We start from the raw sequence: 22774 nt of genomic DNA, 5'->3' as shown, positions 1-22774 counted from the left end.
TACCTGTCTCAGTTCTGATAGTCCCTTTAGGATTGCTTGCTGTCTATCCCTGTTTTTCACCAAGTTAGGATTAAGAAGTGGGTCCCTGTCCAAGTCAAATAGCTGTCGTTCTTGGTCACAATCTAAAGCCAGATGAAAATGACAAAAACATTTCTATGATATATATAGCACTATGCTATAATATATTCTAAGGATTCATAGTGAATTTATATCCTAGGAAAGCACCAAGCAAAATTTAATAATGGACCTCAAAAAACTTGGGCAAACCTTAAGATACTTTCTAGGATAGGAATACCAATTTTGAATTTACAATTAAAGGGGAGAATACTTACTATGTGGATTTTGATACTGAGGATCCTGGGTTAGAGGCCTAGACAATGGCGCATCTGGATCAAGGTAATAGATCTCATTGGTTCGAACATAGGGAATAAAATGAGATGGTTCAGAAATCCTGGGTGACAACTCTGTTTGATTGCCTCCTGAGATCAGATCCTCTCTTTCGTAATTACTCTTTTTCAGTGTCTGTTGAGTTCTGTTTTTTATCACAGGAACTGGTGGTGATTGAGACCTGTATTTTTCAAAAAAAAGCATAAGGACCAATGTAAATTGTATATTTCAGATTAACCATATCTAATCTTTAATTACATTTCAATTTATCCTAAATGTACTTATAACACCTTTAGAAACAGAACGGGATTAATTTGAGTTTTTAATAGTACTTGCTAAAGATATGTATACTCTCCTGGGGGTGGAGTGGGGTAGGGATTAAACTACTAGATCCTGGGGGTCAACACTAGGTTATTTAATTCTAATGTTTCTCAATTCATCATAAAGTAATATACTTACATCTGACCTAAACTTGCTGTTAGAGCCACATTCTGAGACAACTCTGAACCAGCTATTTCTTTATTACATGAAGACATAAAAATTCTAAGTTATAAACCTCTCATTAGTTAACTGAATTTTTCATTATTCACACCAGTCATTTCTTCCCTCCCCCCACACAATCCAAGCAGAATGTCTTAGATTGACACTTGTTTACATACCTAAACCCAATCCAATTTAGCCTTCAAAATCTAGGTAATTTTAAATGCCAGCTACCCTTTCCCTTAAACCTCTATTCTTCACCTCGAAATTACACTTTCCTGTTTCTGTCTTCAAATACATATATACTTGACCTCACCTATATTTTGAGCAAATATTTTGTATCTCTTGTACCACATACATAGTACTATGGAAATCAATCTATTCATAACATACCTTTCTTTGCTGAAATAATTAATTTTCAGAGGTTCTTCTTCCTAAAAGATGGATAAATGCAGAAAATAGTAATAGTATTTGCATATGTTTCCACAATACTTTATTTGTTGAAAAAAATCTAATATTTGGATAAAAGATAATAGATGGACTTTGTAATTTTCCAGAGTCAGAACCAATCCATTATTTTCTGATTTTATAAATTATCCTCTGTCTATATGGATCATAAGTTCTGAATGGGTATTTGAATAAAGAACAGCTTTAATCTATATAAGGTTTAAGGGTAAACTGTTTCTATAAAGGACCAGATAGTAAACACTTGCCTTTCTAGGCCATGTGATCTGTTTCAACTACTCTAAACAGCAGCTGTTGTGTGAAGCCAGCCAAAGTAATACATAAAAGAATGAGCATAGCTGTGTATCAACAATTTTATTTACAAAAGCAGGCAGCAGGATGGATTTGCCCATGGGTTATAGTTTGCCATCCCCCAGTGTAAACCAACTCCAGTTCAGACATAGAAACAGCCTTGTGAAAACATGCATGTGGGGAACTGTGTTTTTAATCTAGAACATCAATACATGTTCTTAAATATATTTTAAGATAGAAGAGCTTTCTTTACCTTTTTGACTAAATGCCACCTGAACTTTGGCTCTGTGTCTTGATGAGATGAATGAAGAACTGGTGAAGTGCCTCTGTTTTGAGAGAGGTTTCCAGGATTATTTCTTTCTACTAAATGTAGCAGTTCCATTTGCCTTCTTACTTTTTTTTCTTCTCTCTGCTTTTGAAGCTGTTTAGGGTACTTTTCTGATGCTGGAATATACCCTTTGAGTGGTTTGTTTATATTCCATTCAGGTCTTTTAGAACATTTCTTCATATGTTTTGTGTGTTTCTCTGTTCTTGTGAACTGACTACACTGGTCATTACACCAACTGTTTTCTTTTTCTAAGTTGGCTCCTTTATTCTGACTTCTTAGTTCTTGTTTTTTCTGAGTGTTAAACTGTTCATTAAATTCTGCAGGAATCTCGGGAGATGAACAATGTATAATTTCCCTTTCCATTACTGATCCACACTGTGATTCTGCGCTGGTGAATATTGCAATATTTAAGTCATCTGAAAAAAGAGCTTAATATGATTCTTAAAATTGTGGTTAAAATATACCTAACAAGATTTACCATTTTAAAATAATAATTGTATTAATTACTGCCCTCTAAAACGTTTTTCTTAAAATTCTTAAAACACATTCTATACCCATTAACTATCTCCCCATTCCTCCCACTTCAGAGTCCCTGGCAACCACCATTCTACTTGTTTCTATGAATTTTATTACTAAGTGCCTCATGTAAGTAGTCACACAGTATTTGTCTTTTTGTGACTGGCTATTTTCACTTAGCATAATGTCCTCAAAGTTTATCCATGTTGTAGAATGTGTCAGAATTTCTTCCCTTTTTAAGGCTCAATAATACACTGTATACCACATTTGTTTATCCACTCATCTGTCAAGGGACACATAGGTTGTTTCCATTGTTAATAATGCTGCTATGAATATGGGTGTCCAAATATCTTTTAGAGATCTTACTTTCCAGTTCTTGCAGGTATACAAGAATTCCTAGATCATATGATTTTCTATATGCACCATTTTACATTCCCACCAATAATGCACAAGGGTTCTAATTTCCTCCATTAAACCATTTTTAAAAAATCTATTTTTATTGATTTTAGAGAAGAAGGAAGGAGGAGATAGAAACATCAAAGATGAGAAAAAATCATTGATCGGCTGCCTCCTTCCACACTGGGAATCAAACCATGACCACCTGGTTCATAGGTCAAAACTCAACCACTGAGCCTGCGGCTGGGCTTTTAAACCATTAAGTGTACAGTTCAGTGGCATCAAGCACACCTTCAATGCCACACAATTTTAGAAACTTTCATCACCCCAAACAGAAACCCTGTACCTGCTAAGCAGAATCTCCCATTTCATACACTCTCCCAACCCCAGCAAGCTCCACTCCTTTCCATCTCTAAATTTGTTCACCCACCCTAGGTTTCTCAAACAAGTGAATCATCTATGCCAGGGGTGGGCAATCTTTTTTCTGCCAAGGGCCATTTGGATAATTATAACATTCGTAGGCCATACAAATTATCAACTTAAAAATTAGCCTGCTATATTTGGTCAAACATGTAAACTCACCCCTAATGCCTTGACAAGGCTTTATACAATCTGCAGGCCGGATGTTCCCCACTCTTGATTATGTTATACTATATATCAGAACTTCGTATGACTCATTCGTAGCATCACATAATATAGACCATTTTCTTTTAGACCATTTTTTAAACAAAACCCCACAGGATTGTCTTGGCTTTCACTTGAATATATAAACACCATATGTAATACCATCTTGTATACTTAAGTATACTTCTGAGAAAAAGTCTACATTTTTTTCTATCAGCGGTAACTGACTTTTCATCAAAAGCAATGTAAAAAATACCTTGTGAGATGTGAAGTTTTCTTGGTTTGAAATTAGCAAAGTACATAAAAATAAAAGGATCTGGAAAATATCCTTCAGTTTTCACTCTAGAGGAACTGGAGGAAAAGAACTCTCTTGGAACCAAATTTTTAGGGAAATGTTGCTGTTGATATAAAGTCACGTTGCATTTCATGTTCTTTTACCATTCATATGCCATAAGCATCTATAGACTCAAGTGACGGGCCTTTTTAAATTCAAAATAGTGTGGCAGTTAACTAGTTTAAGTCCTTATCTCATATCTCACATACCATTGTGCTTTCCCTGCAGATCATTGCTGAATCACATACAACCTTTCACTTTTTTCCATTCTACAAAACAGGAAAAGTTTCACCATTCAAGAAAAAGAGATACTGAAATTTTTTTTAACCTATCATATATATGGCTAAGTTACCTATTGTACGTCCGTCTGACTGGTACATATGACATGCAATGGCAATTTAAAAATAAACGTTGACTCATGCATGTGCGATACATATAAAGCACTCACTGGTGCCAATCTAGACAGAGTAGGAATATTCCTACCCGAACAAGTTTTCGGACGTGGTCAGTTATAATGTTGCTTTCTCTCAAGTTCAAACAGCGTGTGACATTAAAGTTGTAAATACTTCATCACAAGGGAAATTAGTCAAGCACTCTGAAAGTGTTTTTACTCTTAATGTGGTATACAGGAAGATATTAGGATAAGTTTAATCAATTGATAAAATGTTTTTATATCATGTCTTTGTTATAATGTTTATCAATTTATTATTTTCATATACATTTTACTAATTTTCATCTCTGACATTTTTTTATAGAGAAAGGGCAAATAGCGATATTAAAATATTTCTAATTAATTTCCTTTCAATGTGCACAAATCTGTGCACCGGGCCACTAGTTACGTTATAATATACAGTGATGTGCTCAGCTAGCATAGCTGTACTGTATAACCAATTGAACAACCACCTTGCAAAGACTTTAACTTATGATTAGAATTTTAAATTTACAAGTAACTAAAGGGTTCTTTATTCTGTTCCATTGACCTATGTGTCTGATAACAAAATGACTAATGAGAAGGTAGCACACAGATACAGAGTAGGTTTCCTGGACAAAAGAATGATTCATGTCCTAGGTGGGACAGTACAAGATTTCATCATACCACTCAGAATGGCATGCAATTAAAAATGTATTGTTTGTTTTTGGAATTTTTCATATAAAATTTTTGGACCACAGTTAATCCAAGTTAACAGAACGTAAAGTGAATCTGTGGATAAGGGAGGACTTTAAGAGACTCACTTCAGATGTAAAGACACACACAAACTAAAAGTAAAGAGATGATAAAAGAAGGACATTATATAATGATAAAAAGGTCAATCGAACAAGAGGATATAATGTATAAATATTTATGTACCCATAAATATATGAAGCCATTATTAACAGACATAAAGAGGGAAACAGCAATGTAATAATAGATGTTAATACCCCCACTTACATCAGAAAATCAGTAAGAAAATATTGACCATACATGAAATATTAGACCAGATGTAATTCACAGATATATACAAAACAGCCCAACCAAAAGCAACAGAATGCACATTTTTCTCGAGTGCACACAGAATATTATCCAGGATAGATCATGCGTAAGAACACAAAATAAGTCAATAAATTTGTGAAGACTGAAATAATACCGAACACTGTTTTCCAACCACAATAGTATGAAACTAAAAGTGAATTAGAAGGAAACTGAAAAATCACAAACATGAGGATATTAAACAACATGCTACTCAATAACCAATGGGTCAAAGAAGAAATAAAAAAAATTTCAAAAAATACCCTAAGACAAAATGGAAATACAACAACCGAAAGTTATGGGATGTAGTAACAGCAATTCCAAGAGGAAAGTTCATCACATTAAAGGCCTACATCAAGAAACAAGAAAAATCTCAAACAATCTATACCGTAAGGAACTAGAAAAAGAATAATGACAAAAGTTAGTAGATGTAGCATGGGGGGGGGGGGGGGGGAATGGGGGGATTAGGACACATTTGTAATACCTTAACTAATAAAGAATTTTTTTAAAAAGTAGACATTAGGAAATAAAGAACACAGCAGAAATAAAATAGAGACTAAAAAGACAAAAGAGCAATGAAACTAAGAGCTGGTTCTTTGAAAAGATAAAGTTGACAAACCTTCAGCTAGATTCACCAAGAAAAAATAAAGAACTCAAATAAAAAATGAAAGCTATGTTATAGCTGATACCACAGAAATGTGAAGAATCATGAGACGACTGAAAAATTATATACCAAGAGATTTTAGAATCTATAATAGATAAATTCCTAGCAACATAAAATCTAACAAGACTAAATTATGAATAGAATATTTAAACAGACTAGTAAGGAGAATGAGTAATCAAAAACCTCCCAACAAACAAGTCCACAAACAGATGGCTTCACTAGTAAGTTATACCAAACATTCAAAGAATTATTACCAATACTTTACAAAAAAATTAAATAAGAAGGGAATGCTTCAAAGCTAATTTTATGAAACCAGCATTACCCTGATACTGAAACCAGAAAAGTATGCCACAAGAAAGTATAATCACAAGCCAATAACCCTCAAGAACACATGCAAAAATCACCACCAAATATTAAAGTGAATTCAATAATACATTAAAATAATTATACACCATGAGGAAGTTTGATTTATTTCAGGGATACAAGGATGATTCAATACATGTAAATCAATCAATGAGACATACCACTTTAATAAATAAAGAATACAGATTATATGATCATCTCAACAGAGGCAGAAAAGCATTTGACAAAATTCAACTGACATCCTATATAATAAAAGCCTAATATGCAAATAGACCGAACAACAGGACAACCGGTCGATATGATGCGCATTGACCCCCGGGGACAGACAACACAGGAACTGCCCCCTGGTGGTCAGTGTGCTCCCATAGGCAGAGTGCCACTCAGCCAGAAGCCCTGGGCAGGGCTCACGGCTGGCAAGCGCAGTGGCGGTGGCGGGAGCCTGTCCCGCCTCCATGGCAACGCAAAGGATGTCCAACTGACAGCTTAGGCCCACAAAGAGTGGGCCTAAGCCATCAGTCGGAAATCCCCCGAGGGCTCCCAGACTGCGAGATGGTGCAGTCCGGTCTGAAGGACACTCTACCCCCCCCCCCCCCCCCCGCAGTGCACGAATTTCGTGAACTGGCCTCTAGTTTATAATAAAAACTCTCAAAGTGAGTAGAGAGGAAATGTACTTCAACATAATAAAGGTAACATGCAATGGTGAAAAGTTGAAAGCTTATTCTAAGACAGGAACAAGACAAAGTTTGCTCACTCTCGCCACTTTTATTCAAGACTAGAGGCCCGGTGCACAGATTTGGTCTCTCAGCCTGGCCTGCACCCTCTTAGAATCCAGGACCCCTTAAGGCAGTGGTTCTCAACCTGTGGGTTGTGACCCCTTTGGCAGTCGAACGACCCTTTCACAGGGGTCGCCTAAGACCATCCTGCATATCAGATATTTACATTACGATTCATAACAGTAGCAACATTACAGTTATGAAGTAGCAACGAAAATAATTTTATGGTTGGGTCACAACATGAGGAACTGTATTTAAAGGGCCAGATGGTTGAGAACCACTGCCTTAGGGGATATTGGACTGCCAGTTTCCGTCCAATCTCCAGGGCCTGCGGAGATCGGGCTGAAACCAGCAGTCTACCATCCCCCAAGGAAAGTAGTAGTGCGTGAAGCAGCAGGCAGCCAGGGAGGAGCCCAAGGCTGGGCCAGGCGCCATAAAGCTCCACTCATCCCGGCCCCACTGCGCCTGCTGCCACTCAGTAGGACAATGCCACAGAGGCAGGAGAGGCTCACGCCGTCGCAGCTGTGCTCGCCAGCTATGAGACCAGCGTCTGCCACTCGTCAGTCAGCTGAGTGGCTCTCGCACTGTGGGAGCGCACTGACTGCCAGGGGGCAGCTCCTGTGTTGTGAGCATCTGCCCCTGGTGGTCAGTGTGTGTCATAGTGACCAAATGGTCACATAGGCTTTTATTTACTAGGTGTAGTTACACATATGTTGATATATATGCGGTTTGATATGTATGCTATTTTGTTGTATTGACAACAAGCTTCAAAACTTCTTATGTCAAATTTGCTGAAGGTGTTAACATCATAGATATTTTTACACTTAAAAGTGTCGAATTTCATGCCAAAAAAGCATTTGTGGGAAGTTTTAATTCATTATTTTGAAGAAAAGTGCTGCTGAATATTTCGGGAAGCTTAAGGTGAACATGCTCCATCTCAAGATACTGTGAACACTGGTTTAAACACTTTAAAAGTGATGATTTCGATATGAAAGACAAAGAACGTCCAGGTCAACCAAAAAGTTTTGAAGACTAACAATTACAAGCATTATTGGATGAAGATTTGTGTCAAACTCAAAAACAACTTGCAGAAAGATTAAATGTTGCTCAGCAACCAATTTCCAATCGTGTACAAACAATGGGAAAGATTTAAAAGGAAAGAAAATGGGTGCCACATCAACTGAACGAAAGACAAATGGAAAACTGAGAAGTCATCAGTAAAATGTTGCTTCAATGGCACAAAAGAAATTGAATTGTGACTGGCAATGAAAAGCGGATTTCAGAATCCCAAATGCACAAAAATCATGGGTTGATCCAGGTCAACCATCAACATCAACTGCAAGGCCAAATCGCTTCCGAGAGAAGACAATGCTCTGTGTTTGGTGGGATCAGGAAGGGGTGGTGTATTATGAGCTTCTAAAATGAGGTGAAACTTTTGATACTGATTGCTACTGACAACAAATAATCAATTTGAACCATGCTTTGATCATGAAACGACCTGAATGTTCCAGAAGACACGGCAAAGTAATTTTGCTTCATGATGACGCACCATCACACACTTCAAAACCAGTTAAAGATACGTTAAAAGATCTTGCCTGGGAAGTGTTAACCCACCTGCGGTATTCACCAGACATTGCTACTTTAGATTAACACTTGTTCTGATCGATGGCACATGCACTTTCTGAGCAAGCACTTTAAAACATTTGAAGAAGTGGAAAATTGGGTCTCTGAATGGTTTGCCTCAAAATAAGAAAAGTTCTATTGGGACGGTATCCACAAATTACCTGAAAGATGAGGAAATGTGTAGCTAGCGATAGACATTACTTTGAATAAAGCACTTTTGATGTTTCCCTTGAAATTACCATGTTTTCTTTAGTTACAAAATCCTCATTATTAACCTGTACACCTAGTATATACTAGAGGCCCAGTGCACGAAATTTGTGCGCAGGTTCGATCCCTAGGTCTGGCCTATCAGGGCCATCTTCCCGAGCTGCTCGCAGCCGGCTCTGCCCCCCACCGCCACCAATCCCTGGTTCCGCTTTTGCTATTGGGTGATCTGTGCCTGACGGCTGGGGGAAGGAACCGAGAGGTCGGCTGTTCCCGCCTGCTTGCCGGCCCCACCCCTGCCATGGGTGGCCATCAGGCAATTGGAGACTGCCGGCCAGTAAAACAACCAAGAGATGGTCAGGGCGCCGCATAGTGACTGGTCCAGCACTGATCATGCAAAGGATCACTTTGCATATTACCCTTTTATATATAGCACTAGTGGCCCAGTGCATGAAATTCGTGCACGGGGGGGGGGGGGGGGGGCGTGTCCCTCAGCCCGGCCTGCACCCTCTGCAATCTGGGACACCCCTGAGGGATAGGGCCTAAACTGGCAGTCGGACATCCCTCTAGCAATCCGGGACCACTGGCTCCTAACCACTTACCTTCCTGCCTGCCTGCTCGTCCCTAACCACTCTGCCTGTTGGCCTCCTTGCCCTCAACTGCCCCCCCCCACCCCCCGGCCTGCTCACCCCCAACTGCCCCTCCCTTCCGCCCTGCTCGACCCCAGATGCCCCCTGCTGGCCTGCTCACTCCCAACTGCCACCTCCTGCTGGCCTGCTTGCCCCCAACCGCCTCTCCCTTGGCCCTGCCACCATGGCTTTGACTGGATGTCCAGAAGGTGTCCTGGTCTAATTCGCATATTACCTTTTTATTAGTATAGAGGCCTGGTGCATGGGTGGGGGTCAGCTGGCCTCCCCTAAAGGGGGCCCTGGATCGGGGTGGGGGTCTCTGCTGGGGGCGGGGGCTGGCCTGGGCGAGAAGCCACAGGCAGTTTTCAGGCCGGCCATGCCAATTAGGGTGGGGGTCCTCGCTGGGGGGCGGGGCCGGCCTGAGCGAGGGGCCTGGGGTGGTTTTCAGGTGGGCCACTCCTCCAATCAGGGTGGGGGTCCTCACTGGGGGGTGTGGCCCTGGGCAGTTTGCAGGCCAGCCACACCCCTGGCTTTGTCAGGAAAGACGTCCAAAAGACATTTGGTCTAATTAGCATATTACTGTTTTATTAGTATAGATATAGAGGCCCTGTGCACAAATTCATGCACAGGTGGGGTCCTTCGGCATGGCCTGCAAGGATCAGGATGAAACTGGCAATCCAATGCCGCCTGCCACTCCTGCTCAACCTGGCCCCACTGTGCCTGCTGCAGCTCACGCCCAGTCAGTCCCGATCTGGGGAAGCTCTGGCCCTCTGGATGGGCAGTGGGACACCCTTGCCAGCCTGGGATCTGGATCCATCCCGCTGACCTTAGCACCAGTTGTTGGGAGCCACCTGGCAGCCGCTTTTATTTCATCCTTATGGAGCGTCTAAGGAGGGGAAGCGGCTGCAGTCGACCGGGTCGTTCAGTTGCTTAGGCTGTTATATATATAGATAGCTAAGATAGGGAAGCAGTTTAAGTGTCAATGAATGAAGAAATTTAGTATGAATACATACAATACTCATAGACACAATGAAATATTATTCCGCCATAAAAAAATGAAATCTTAATATCTGAGTCAACATGGATGGACCCTGAGGACATTATGCTACGTGAAATAAGTCAGACAGGGAAAGACAAATACCATATACTAATAACCTCACTTATATGTGGAAACAAAAAACAAGAAACGCATAGATATAGAGAACAGTTGGTGTGGTAAAGGAAGTGGGTAAAAGAAGGGTCAAAACAAACAAGCTACCAGCTATACAATAAGACATGGAGACATAACTTACATCATGGTAACTACAGGTGACCGTTCAACATGTGAAGGTTGGAGGCATCAACTTCCAGCAAAATTGAAAATCCACATATAACTTCAGTTGGCCCTGCATATTCAGATTTCCGGCAGCAGATTAACCCTTGAACAACACGGGTTTGAAACTGTGTGGATCAATGGAGCTACACAGGTCAATTAGAAAAAACCCACATATAACTGGACCAGTGCAATTCAAACCCATGTTGTTCAATGGTCAATTGTATTAAAAATACTATATTGAATATTTGCAAGTTGCTAAAAGCATAAATCTTAAAAGATCTCTTGAAAAGAAAAAGTTTTAACTATGGTGCTAAATGTTCTTGTGGTGATCATTTCAAAAATATAAAATTTTTAAATCATGATGTTGTACACCTGAAACTAATATACATGTCAATTATACATCAATTGGAAAAAAAGGTCAAGAGAGCAGAAAGTTATTTTAAAAACAGAAAAAACGAATTTTGAGATAGATAGGTAGAGGCCTGAAAGAATTTATGTAAGCATGAAGACCTATGATAATGGTACCCACCTAACATGGATATTACCTTATTACTATGTAAAACTTTTAAATGAGCATGTAAAAACATGCTCAACATCACTGGTTACTCAATATCATTAATTCACAATTGTGAACGAAGATATAGAGTAACTGGAACCCTCATACACTGCAGATGTGGAAATATAAAATGGTACAAGTATTCTGGAAAACAGTTTCATAGTTCCTCAAAATGCTAAACATACAGTTACTATATGGCTTAGCAATGCTATTCATCTCTCCCAAGACACCTGCAAGTATATCTCTACATAATAACTTGCACATGAATGTTCATAGCAGCATACTCATAATAGCCAAAAAGTAGAAGTAACCCAAATGCCCATCAACTAATGAAGGAATAAACAAATTGTAGGAAATTCATAAAATGAATATTATTCAGTAATAAAAGAAAATGAGGTATTAACCCATAACACAACATGGATGAACCTTAAAACATTATGATAAAGTGAAAAAAAATCCAGACACAAAAAGACCACACATTAAGTATTCCAATTATATGAAATGTCTGGAATAGGCAAATCTAGAGCTAGAAAGTAGATTAGTGGTTGCCTAGACATGGAGAGGAGGGGGGAAATGGAATGACTGCTGATGGGTACTGGGTTTCTTTTTAGAGTGATAAAAATGTTCTAAAATTCATTGTGATGATGGTTATACAACTCAATACAAAAACTGAACTGTACTCTTTAAAAAACACTAGTTTATAAAAAGGTTTCATTTTATACTATGGGATTATATCTCAATAAAATTGTTATAAAGAACTGAAAAACCAAGAGATCCTTTTACTTTTTAACTTACCAAAAACTTTGAATTCCTTAAATTATTAAACTTTAAATTACTTGAACTTAATTACAATTATGACTTTAATCTTAAGTAAAATTTAAACCAAATAACAATTTCTAAACAAATACCTGTTTGCACACCAGTATCCTTTTTAGGAGAGTTTGTAGAATTGATACAGGTGTTCATTTTACCACTGACTTCATCCAAGCCATGTCTTGAATTTGAAATGTTCTTAGTAGATTCATTAAATTCCACTTGAACTGTATCAAATGGAAGAGAAATAAATTTTGTGATAACATAATAGTTCAGGAATATTAATAGAAATTATGAGTAGCAGTAACTATGCGCAAGTCTTTAATTAATCAATATGAACAATGCAAAATAATTTAGAAGGGCTAGCCTAATGTTTCTTATAAAAAGTTACCTGCATTCTAATCCCTTCTTGAATATAGGGAGACTACTCAATAGATGTCTCGATAAAAATAGGTACAAAATATTCACTTTACATACTCTGAGCAAAATAAAAAAACATAGATGAAAAGTATATTATTATTTAGTTGTACTCTTAAGACAATTTTCCAAATAAAATACATATTATAAAGATACATTAGTTCAATGTCTAAAATTCTTTTAAAAATATTTAATAGTTGTGTTAAAAGTATTAAAAATAGTCAATTATTTAAAATCAACTTCAAAAAATATTACAAATAAAATCCTACTTAAGTATTTACCGCCAAGATTTTTAATCAATCTAGAAGTGTCATGTCCCTTTTTAGCCAATTCTCGGATTCTCTGTTCTTGTTTTAGTCTCTGTGCCAGCTCCTGTGCTCTCTGCATTGTCTGGAAGAGTTCATTTGTCTTGACAGTTATAATTTCCTATCAATATTAAAGTAAAAAAATGTATTAAGTAAATTACCAAACACATACAAACTTGAATATTCTCTCTCAGTAGATATTTTCTAAGCTCCTACTATGTACCCAGTTGTATTCAAGATACTAGAAGAGTCAACAGAGAAAATTCCTTCCCTTTGGTAGCTTACATTTTAATATCTTTTTTTTTTTTTAAGCAGTCAGTCTTTAATTTTAGTCACTCTGGTAGATATAAAATGGCATCTCATTGTGGTTTTAATTTACATTTCACTGATAACAAATGGGACTGAGCTACTTTTTAAATATTCACTGGCTGTTTTTCTTCTGTAAAGTGGTAAAGTACCTGTTCCAGACTTTTGCTCATTCTTCCATTGGGTTTTTGTCTTTTTTGTTGTTGGTTTATACAATTTTAATTTTTTTTAATTTTTTAAAATTATTATTGATTTCAGAAAGGAAGGGAGAAAGAGAGCTAGAAACATCAGTCAAAGAGAATCACTGATTGGCTGCCTCCCGCATGACCCCCATGGGGAATAGAGCCCACAACTCAGGCATATGCCCTGACCAGGAATCGAACCGTGACCTCCTGGTTCATAGGTCAACGCTCAACCATTAAGGCACACTGGCCAGGCTATTTTTCAATTAGAGTTGATATACAATATTATATTACTTTAAGGAGTACAACACAGTGACTAGACATTTATATACTTACAACATACCAACAAGTCTAGTAGTACCTCCTCATCTGACACCACATAGACATTATATTATTGACCATATTCCCACTGCTGTACTTTACATCCCCATGACTGTTTTTATGACTGGCAATTTGCACATTTTAAACCATTCGCCTTTTTCACCTAACCCTCCCCTCCATCTGCCAAACCATCAAAATTATCTCTTTATCTATGAGTCTCTCTATGTGCTGTTTTATTTTGGTTTTTAGATTCAACATGCAAGTGAAATCATGGTATTGACCTTTCTCTAACTCACTCACTTCATTTAGCATAATTCCCTCAACATCAATTCCATGTTGTTGGAGATGGCAAGATTCCATTCTTTATTTGTGACTTAGTAATATTCCATTGTACATATGTACCACCTGTTTTACACATTTGTCTATCAATGAACACTTAGTATAATTCCATATCTTGGCTGCTGTAAATAATGTTGCAATGAGCATAGGGATATATATGTCTTCATGAATCAGTGTTTGAGTTTCTTCAGATAAATACCCAGAAGTGGAATTGCTGGGTCCTTCTTTGTCTCTTGCTATAGCCTTTGTTTTATAGTCTATTTTGTCTGATATAAATATTGCTATCCCAGTGTTTTTTTTTGCCGTTTCCAGTGCATGAAATATCTTTTTTCATTGCTTTATTTTCAGTCTGTGTCTTCCTAGCTGAAGTGGGTCTCCTGTATGTAGTATATGTATGGGTCTTGTTTTCTTATCCATTCAGCCACCCTATTTCTTTCATTTGGAGCATTTAATTGATTTTCATTTAAAGTAACTATTGGTAGGCATGTAGTTACTCATGTTTTATATTTTTATTTTTTGTCTTTTGAATTACAAATGTTCGATGTCCCTTGAACATTTCTTGTAATACTGGTTTGATGATGAACTCCTTTAGCCTTTTCTTATCTGGCAAGCTCTTTAATTGTCCTTTGATTCTAAATGATAGCTTTGCTAGATAAAGTAATCTTGGTTGTAGGTCCTTGCTTTTCATCACTTTAAATATTTCATACCAATCCCTTCTGGCCTACCAGTTTCCTTGAGAAATCAGCTGACGGTTTGTGGTAGCTCCTTTGTAGGTAATTAACTGATTTTGTCTTGCTGATTTTAAGATTCTCTTTGTCTTTAACCTTTGGCATTTTAATTATGATGTGTCTTGGTGTGGTCCTCTTTGGGTTCATCTTGTTTAGGACTCTCAGTGCTTCCTGGGCTTGTATGTCTATATTCTTCACCAGTTTAGGGAAATTTTCCATTATTATTTCTTTAAATAGATTTTCAGTTCCTTGCTCTCTCTTCCCCTTCTAGTACTCCTGTGTTAAGAATGTTAGTATGATTGAAGTAGTCCCAGAGACCCCTTAATGTAGCCTCATTTTGGGGGATCTTTTTTCTTGTTGCTGTTCTGATTTTCTGCTACTTTATCTTCCAAATCTCTGCTTCATTTAAACTACTGTTGATTCCCTCGAATATATTCTTCATTTCAGTCATTGTATTCTGCACATCTGATTGGCTCTTTTTTTGTATTTTCTATCTCCATTTTTTAAAAAATATTTTTTATTGATTTCTTACAGAAAGGAAGGGAGAGAGATGGAGAGCTAGAAACATCGATGAGAGAGAAACATCGATCAGCTGCCTCCTGCACATCTCCTACTGGGGATGTGCCTGCAACCCAGGTACATGCCCCTGACCAGAATCGAACCTGGGACCCTTCAGTCCACAGGCCGACGCTCTATCCACTGAGCCAAACCGGTCTCGGCATCTATCTCCATGTTTATGTTTCCTGTCTCTTTGTTGAAGTTCTCACTGAGATCATGTATCTATTCATTCTTCCCTGAATTTCACTGATCAGCCTTATAACCAGTGTTTTGAACTCTGCATCTGGTAGACTGCATGTCTCCATTTTATTTAATTAGTTTTCTGGTGTTTTGTTCTCTTCTTTCATTTGGGACATGGTTCTTAGTCTCCTCATTTGCCTGCCTTCCTGCATTTGTCTATATGTATTATCTGCTATGTCTCCCAGTCTTAGTACAGTGGCCTTATGGAACAGGTGTCCTATGGTACTGACTGGCTCAATCTACCTGGTCCTATGTGTGGGTTGTGTGTTCTGTGGAATTGACCCTCAGGCTGACTGGTTGTGAAGGCTGGCCTTGTTTACAGCACAGGAACTCTTGTGCAGGGATTTACCCTAATTTTATCAAGGCTCTGGTGCCTGCAGAGTCTACCGTTTCGGTGTATCCTTTGTGGAGGTGATTGGGTGGTACTCTGGTGTGGTCTGAAGCTGGCACTGGGTGTATTTGTTCTGGAGCATCTTAGGAGAGGCTTTGATGCAGCCAAGGGAGGCTACTGCCTATGCCCTGCCCGGGGCCACTTGGTATAAGACAAAGTTGATCTGAAGATGGTTGCCATTGATGCTGGGCTTGGTGGTATGTGGGAGAGGCTAAGCTGTGAACTGAGACAAGCTGCCACTAGTGCCAGAGTTGGGGCTGCCTAGCAAGAGATACAGAACACAATGAGGCCCGATGTTACTTATCTGGAGTTTGTGAACCCTTGAGATTTCAGGACTGTCTGAGGCATGAGCTAAGACAGGCTGTTTGTATAGAAAAGCCACTGGAAGCAACTTGGGTGGGCCCAAAAGTTGGGTGGGGCAGGGTATCAGGGAATCAACAGATGGGATGACTGCTATTAGCCAGAACGATGGATAGTCAGATCTGGCATCGCTTAAGCCTGCAGGCTGGGTGTGGGTTGGGCACAACAAAGAAACAATGGCTTCTGCCAGGAGAAAGCTGGCAGAAGTCTAGGAGAAAGCTGACCATACAACCCTTGGCCTGAAGCCAGACAATTCAGTTCTACTCCATATGTCCACTGAGCTTTTCAAGTTGCTGCCCCAGGGCTGAAGATCAGAGTGAGTGACTGTCAGCAAGTAAGTCTGTGCACTCCAGGACACCTCCATCTTACTTCACAATCTCTGCTGGTTTTGAAGTCAAAGTTAGGGGGCACTTCTCTTCCTGGCAATGGAACCCTGGGCTGGGGAGCCTGCTACGGAGCTGGGACTCCTCGCTCCTCAGGGGGACCTCTGCAGCTGAGACATCCCCCTCAATTTTTAACCACTATATGCAGGTGTGGAAACAGCCAGATCCACATCTCTGTGCTTCCTACCAGTCTCCACCTGGCTGCTTCTGTATATCCTTAGTTATAAGACTTCTGTTCAGCTAGACTTCAGGTGATAATGATAGTTGTTCTGCAGTTTAGCTGTAATTTGGATGTAATCGTGGGAGGAGATGAGCACATTTACCTACTCCAACATCTTGACCAGAAATTTAAGCTTTTTCTACAGCTTTGTTAGACCACAAATATAAGAACTTGTTTACATTCAATTTATACTAATAAAGCTTTCAAAGTTTCTAAACCAATGGTCAATTCCATCAGAATTCTATTAAGATTAAAAATAGATTACTAAGAGGTAAAACACAAATCTTATGGGCATTTATTGCAATTCAAACAAAAGATACTTTGATTTTTTTCATGTATATAGTTATACATGAAAAAACAATACATAGTTAACTATACAGTTATTTCATAGTAGTTGACTCAGCCTATTCAACATAATGAAATCAGAACCCAGACCATGTGTCCCTTCACTAATTTTGAAGGTTGCAAGTGCAAAAGGCAAGAAATATTGGCTTTCAGCCCCACCTCCCTACTCCAAAGGAAGTGCTCTATGTTCTACTTTGTAAACCTCAAGAATCTTTGGTAATTGATGTCAATGTATGAGTTGCTCTTTGTCAACTGAGCTTGACACCACCATACCTATACTGTCTGTACCATTTAATATAGCAATTCTCCAAGCCAACCAGATATCTATTCTTTTTATTTTCACTTATTTATTTTTTGGATATCTATTCTTTTTAAAAGACCCTTAATTAGCACAGAGGAAACCTCTAACATAGCAACAAACTGTATTATCAATCCCTGTCAATCACTCTACATATATATATGCTCCTATTCACCAGAGAATACAGACAGAAAGGCCAATCATTTTCTTAACATTTCTAGAACATTAATATATTAAAAATCACTTAGAAAACATTTCAAGATCAAGCACGTGGATAATTTTTGTTTTGTGCTATAATAACTCATCTTGACTTCCTTCTTAGTGGAGAAAAAACCCAAGCAATATAGCATTTGTGAACTAATCACTAATCATTTGAAATAAAACCTTCTCCAGGATGCTCCTTAACTTTCATAACTTTCTTTATGCAAATCTTTAATGTTTCCCCATAAAGCTTCACAATTTCAAAATACATGAAAATGTTCAACTTTCGGTTATTTTTACTTTAAGAACACATCCACTTTTACTCTAAAATATTACAGTTAGAATATAAATACCTACTTCCTTTTGTTTTTGCTTAAGTATGTCTTCTTCATACTGTTTCTGCATCTCTTCTCGTTCCCGTGCTAAGCGAAGCTCCTCTTCTTGTTCTTCCTTCTTTCTTTGTTCTTCTTGCAACTGCTTCTTCCTACGCTTTTCTTCTACCTGAGCAGAGATGGCTTTCTAGACATAAATAATCATATAAATCACTGTCACAAACTTAAAAATACCCAGGATGCATTTGCTTTGGTGTTTCTAAACCAAACACCAAAACAAATAAGTTTATCAGTATACAGAAAGTAATTCTCATCCTGACGGAATTCAGGAGAACTAAAAATATCCAATATTAACTTAAGATTTAGTACCATTTCATATATGCAATCTATATATTAAAAATCTTCTCAAAATATTAAGCCAATCTGAGAAAGGCAAATATCACATGATCTCACTTATTTGTGGAATCTAATGAACAAAATGAATTGATTAACAAAATAAGACCCAAAGAGATAAACCAAAGAACTTATATACTTACTAGTGGCCCAGTGCACGAATTTGTGCACATCGAAAGGAAATTAATTAGAATATTTTAATATCGCTATTTGCCCTTTCTCTATAACGTAAGTATCAACCAAATTCATGATCAACAAATGACAGATTGAAACACGTGTGTGATTGGCACCAGCAAGAGCTTTGTCTGTAATCATGCATGCGGGAGTCAACTAAGCCTCTTATATATATAAAATAAACTTGCTTAATTAGACCTGCTTTCTGATTTAGCTAAACTTTTTCCAGCCCAGTGAAGCACCCCAACTTCTCTTTCAGGTAATTGTCAGCAACGCAGCAGTAAATATCAACACAAAGATTATTATTGTAGATCACGCAGGGAGAACAAAGAGTAAAATACTTAACTGCAGCAGTGTTTGACTATATTCTGCGCAGTCAGAAAACCTGAAGTCATTTTCAAGGTCCACCATTTCTTACTTCTTTTCAGTTGGGTCAAGTTTCTAAATCTCTGTTTTCTGGCTAATGAAAATAGGATTCCACTGAGTCTCCTATCTACCTACTCCAGGCCTTCTGTGAGGATCAAATGAGATGAGACATGTGAAAACGCTTCACAGATATTTGGTTAAAGTGTAAAATGTTTCCACCTGGCTATTACACAAGTCGTGTTCCTGGGCTGAAGAAACTGCAAGGAGGCTAGTCACTAGGGATAAGAAGCCAGGCATTGCTACATGAGGTCATTACCCGGTGCCCACAGCGACTATTTCCGGGCTGGGCTGGGGTGGGGGCCATATTTTGCACCATTGGGTCTCGGCAGCGTCGGCTGTGATTTGGTGGGGTGTCGCTCCAGGTGGTGGCGGGGCTGTGTCCCACTTGGGGGAAGCCAAGTGTTGCTTTGTGGGTGCCAGGTCCATGGTGCCGATTATTGTTAAACTAGAGGCCCGTTGCACAAAGAGATTCATGCAATAGGCCTTCCTTCCCCTGGCTGCCGGCACCGGTTTTCCTCTGGCACCCGGGACCCAGGCCTTCGCTCTGGCTGCAGCCGAGAAGCAAAGCCTCTTCAGCCTTCAGTCTTTGCTGCTCCGGCCGGAGCCTGCAGTCTTCGCTCCACACCTGCGTATGCAAATTAACCGCCATTTTTGTTGGGTTAATTTGCATGCTCTCCTGACTGGCTGGTGAGCGTAGTGGAGGGACGGTCAATTTACATGTTTGTCTATTATTAGGTAAGGTGGCCTGTCACTAGGGAAAGGAAGACGGGTGTTGCTACATTATGTCACTACCCAGTGCCCACAGCCACTGTTTCCAGGGTGGGCTGGGCTGTGGGCCGCATTTTGTGCCATGGGGTCTTGGCAGCATTGGCTGCGATTTGGTGGGCTGTCGCTCCAGGGTGGTGGCAGGGCCTGTGTCCCACTTGGGGGAAGCCGAGTATTGCTTTGTCGGCACCAGGTCTGTGGTGCCGTCACTTTGTAAATGATCAGTGCACGTCACAGCAGCTCCTGTGTTGAGTGTCTACCCCTGGTGGTCAGTACACTTCATAGCCAGAGGGACACTTAACATATTAACCTTTTATAGATATAGATATGCATGGGCACAGGAAATAGAGTAGTGAAGACCTGGAGGTGTGGGGAGGGGCTGGGAGGAGGAAAATGGTAGATATCTGTAATAGTATCAATAAAAGATATATTATAAATAAATAAATAAATCTATCTATCTATATGCTTTTCTCCTGCTTAAAGAAAAAATTCTTCCCTTCTGCCAGCTGGTATGGTTCAGTTGGTTGAGCATCATCCCATATACCAAGATGTTACTGGTTTGATTCCCAGGAAAGGCAGATGCCCGGGTTGCAGGCTCGATCCCCAGTAGAAGACATATAGGAGGCAGCCTATTGATGTTTCTCTCTCCCTCCCCCTCTGTCTTCCTCTGGCTCTAACATCAATAAAAACATATTTTTAAAAATCTTCCCTTCTGGAAAGCAGGTAGCTGTGCTATGAGTATAAACCTAATATAATGCCAGTTGGAGTAGGGATTAGATTGAGCAAGGGATTGGACAGGGCCAATGCTGTAAGTTTATAATGAATTTTTAATTTCCATTTACTTAGGTATCTATTGGCCATAAATAAGGCAAAGAACATTACTTTACAATGCAATACCTGATGTTCTAACTGTTTTTGTCGCCGCCTGTCTCGTTCTTCAATTTGAGCTGGGTCCAAGAGAGCAGTCATAGAACGGAGAAAGCTGGCAAGATAGATACATTAGCTATTTAAAACCACCAAAATATGAATTTAACAAGATACTAAATCATTTTTGTTTGGAATATATCTATAATCATTTCTACTTTACAGAAAAATACCAAACCTGAAATAGAATATCAGCTGAAATACTATAAATATAATAAGTCCTAAAAAAGCATACTTTTTAAAACATCAATAAATATTGAAGTATAAACTTACTTTGTTTTTTGACTGTTTGGGATTGCTGCACCTCTAACAGGTTTTGCTATATACTCCTCTTCTAAAGGTTCAATCTGGCTTCCAGTTGTAGGTGTATAAACACTGCTGATATCAGCTAGCTCCTGAGGGTCCGGAGAGATACAGAAGTACTCTGGTTGTTTGTATGTTGACCGAGAGGACAGCTGAGACTGAGAATCAAAATGCACTGCCCATCTGTCATGTTCCTCACCCTAATTATGACAAATAAGAATTGCTAAGAATGTTTCCAATTGTTCTCACATATAAAGCCTTAAATGACAGTCAAACATGATTTCTAAGTCACCATGCAGAATAAGCATCATAAAAATTAACAAAACTGCCTTTTGTTTTGATTCCATATACGTTTAGATAAATAGCTTGGAGAATAAGAGCAATTCAAAGAATTAGGAAATTTCTAAAAAGTTACAAGAAACTATGCAAAATGCATTATTAAATGCATCAATGAAAGGGTCACAAGAATAAATGTAGAATAACTCATATAATCTAGTCTTGTCAAATAGTTTCAGAATATCTTTAAGATTAAAAACTTTGAAATTCACACCTGTCAAAATGGCTAGCATCAATAAATCAACAAACAACAAATGTTGGTGAGGATATGGGGGAAAGGGAACCCTTGTGTAACTGTTGGTGGGAATGTAAATTGGTGCAGCCACTATGGAAAAGTATGGCGGTTCCTCAAAAAATTAAAAACAGAACTATCTTATGACCCATCAGTTCCACTTCTGGGTATTTATCTGAATAAATAAAAAATACTAATTCAGAAAGATAAATGCATCCCTCTGTTCATTGTTGCATTATTTACAATAGACCAGATATGGAAGCAACCTAAATGTCCATCAACAGACAATTGGATAAAGATGATGTGATATATATATATATATATACACACACACACACACACACACACACACACACACACACACAATAGGACAATACTCAGCCATAAAAAAATGAAATTTTACCATTTGCAATAACATGGATGAACCTAGAGGGTATTATGCTAAGTATATTAAGTCAGACAGAGAAAGAAAAATACCACATGATTTCACTTATACGTGAAATCTTTTTTTAAAAAATATATTTTTATTGATTTCAGAGAGGAAGGGAGAGGGAGAGAGAGAGAAACATCAATGATGAGAGAAAATCATTGTTTGGCTGCCTTCTGCATGCCCCACACTGAGTATAGAGCACGCAACCCAGGCATGTGCCCAGACCCGGAATCGAACCCTGAACTCCTGGTTCATAGGTCAATGCTCAACCACTGAGCCACACCAGTCAGGCTGTGAAATATTTTAAAAAAATAAATAAATAAAAGCCCAGATTGGCTCAGTGGATAGAGCATCGGTCTGCAGACAGAAGGGTCCAGAGTTCAATTCCAGTCAAGGACACGTACCTCGGTTGCAGGCTCCTCCCCGGCCCTGGTGGGATATGTGTAGGAGGCAACCAATCAATGTGTCTCTCTCACAATAATGTTTCTCTCTCTGTCTTTCCCTCTCCCTTCCACTCTCTCAAAAAATAAAAAATGAAAATAAATCAATGGAAAAAATATCCTTGGGTGAGGATTAACAAAAATAAAAATAAAAAAC

At 38.7% G+C, this 22774-nt stretch overlaps 1 protein-coding gene across 10 annotated transcripts in view; it reads right to left on the bottom strand.

Moving 5' to 3' along the window:
* The window catches only part of CCDC66 (coiled-coil domain containing 66), a 71303-nt gene that overhangs the window by 3266 nt on the left and 45263 nt on the right, over positions 1-22774 (bottom strand). For 5 of the 10 annotated variants that reach the window (XM_070390802.1, XM_070390806.1, XM_070390798.1 and 2 more), the window contains 9 exons: positions 21150-21379; positions 20850-20934; positions 18220-18381; positions 12955-13111; positions 12364-12495; positions 1877-2379; positions 1261-1301; positions 333-568; positions 4-122 (listed from right to left, as the gene is read on the bottom strand). In XM_070390802.1, coding sequence (XP_070246903.1) covers positions 4-122; positions 333-568; positions 1261-1301; positions 1877-2379; positions 12364-12495; positions 12955-13111; positions 18220-18381; positions 20850-20934; positions 21150-21379 — 1665 coding nt within the window. The remainder of the gene's footprint in view (positions 1-3; positions 123-332; positions 569-1260; positions 1302-1876; positions 2380-12363; positions 12496-12954; positions 13112-18219; positions 18382-20849; positions 20935-21149; positions 21380-22774) is intronic. The other 5 variants (XM_070390799.1, XM_070390800.1, XM_070390801.1 and 2 more) reach the window with 5 other exon arrangements.

Source organism: Myotis yumanensis, unplaced genomic scaffold, assembly GCF_028538775.1.
Source record: "Myotis yumanensis isolate MYYU_CA2020_CCGP unplaced genomic scaffold, mMyoYum1.0.hap1 SCAF_14, whole genome shotgun sequence".
NCBI lineage: Eukaryota > Metazoa > Chordata > Mammalia > Chiroptera > Vespertilionidae > Myotis > Myotis yumanensis.
Note: the sequence above shows the minus strand (reverse complement) of the source record. Positions and strands in the feature narration are given on the sequence as shown.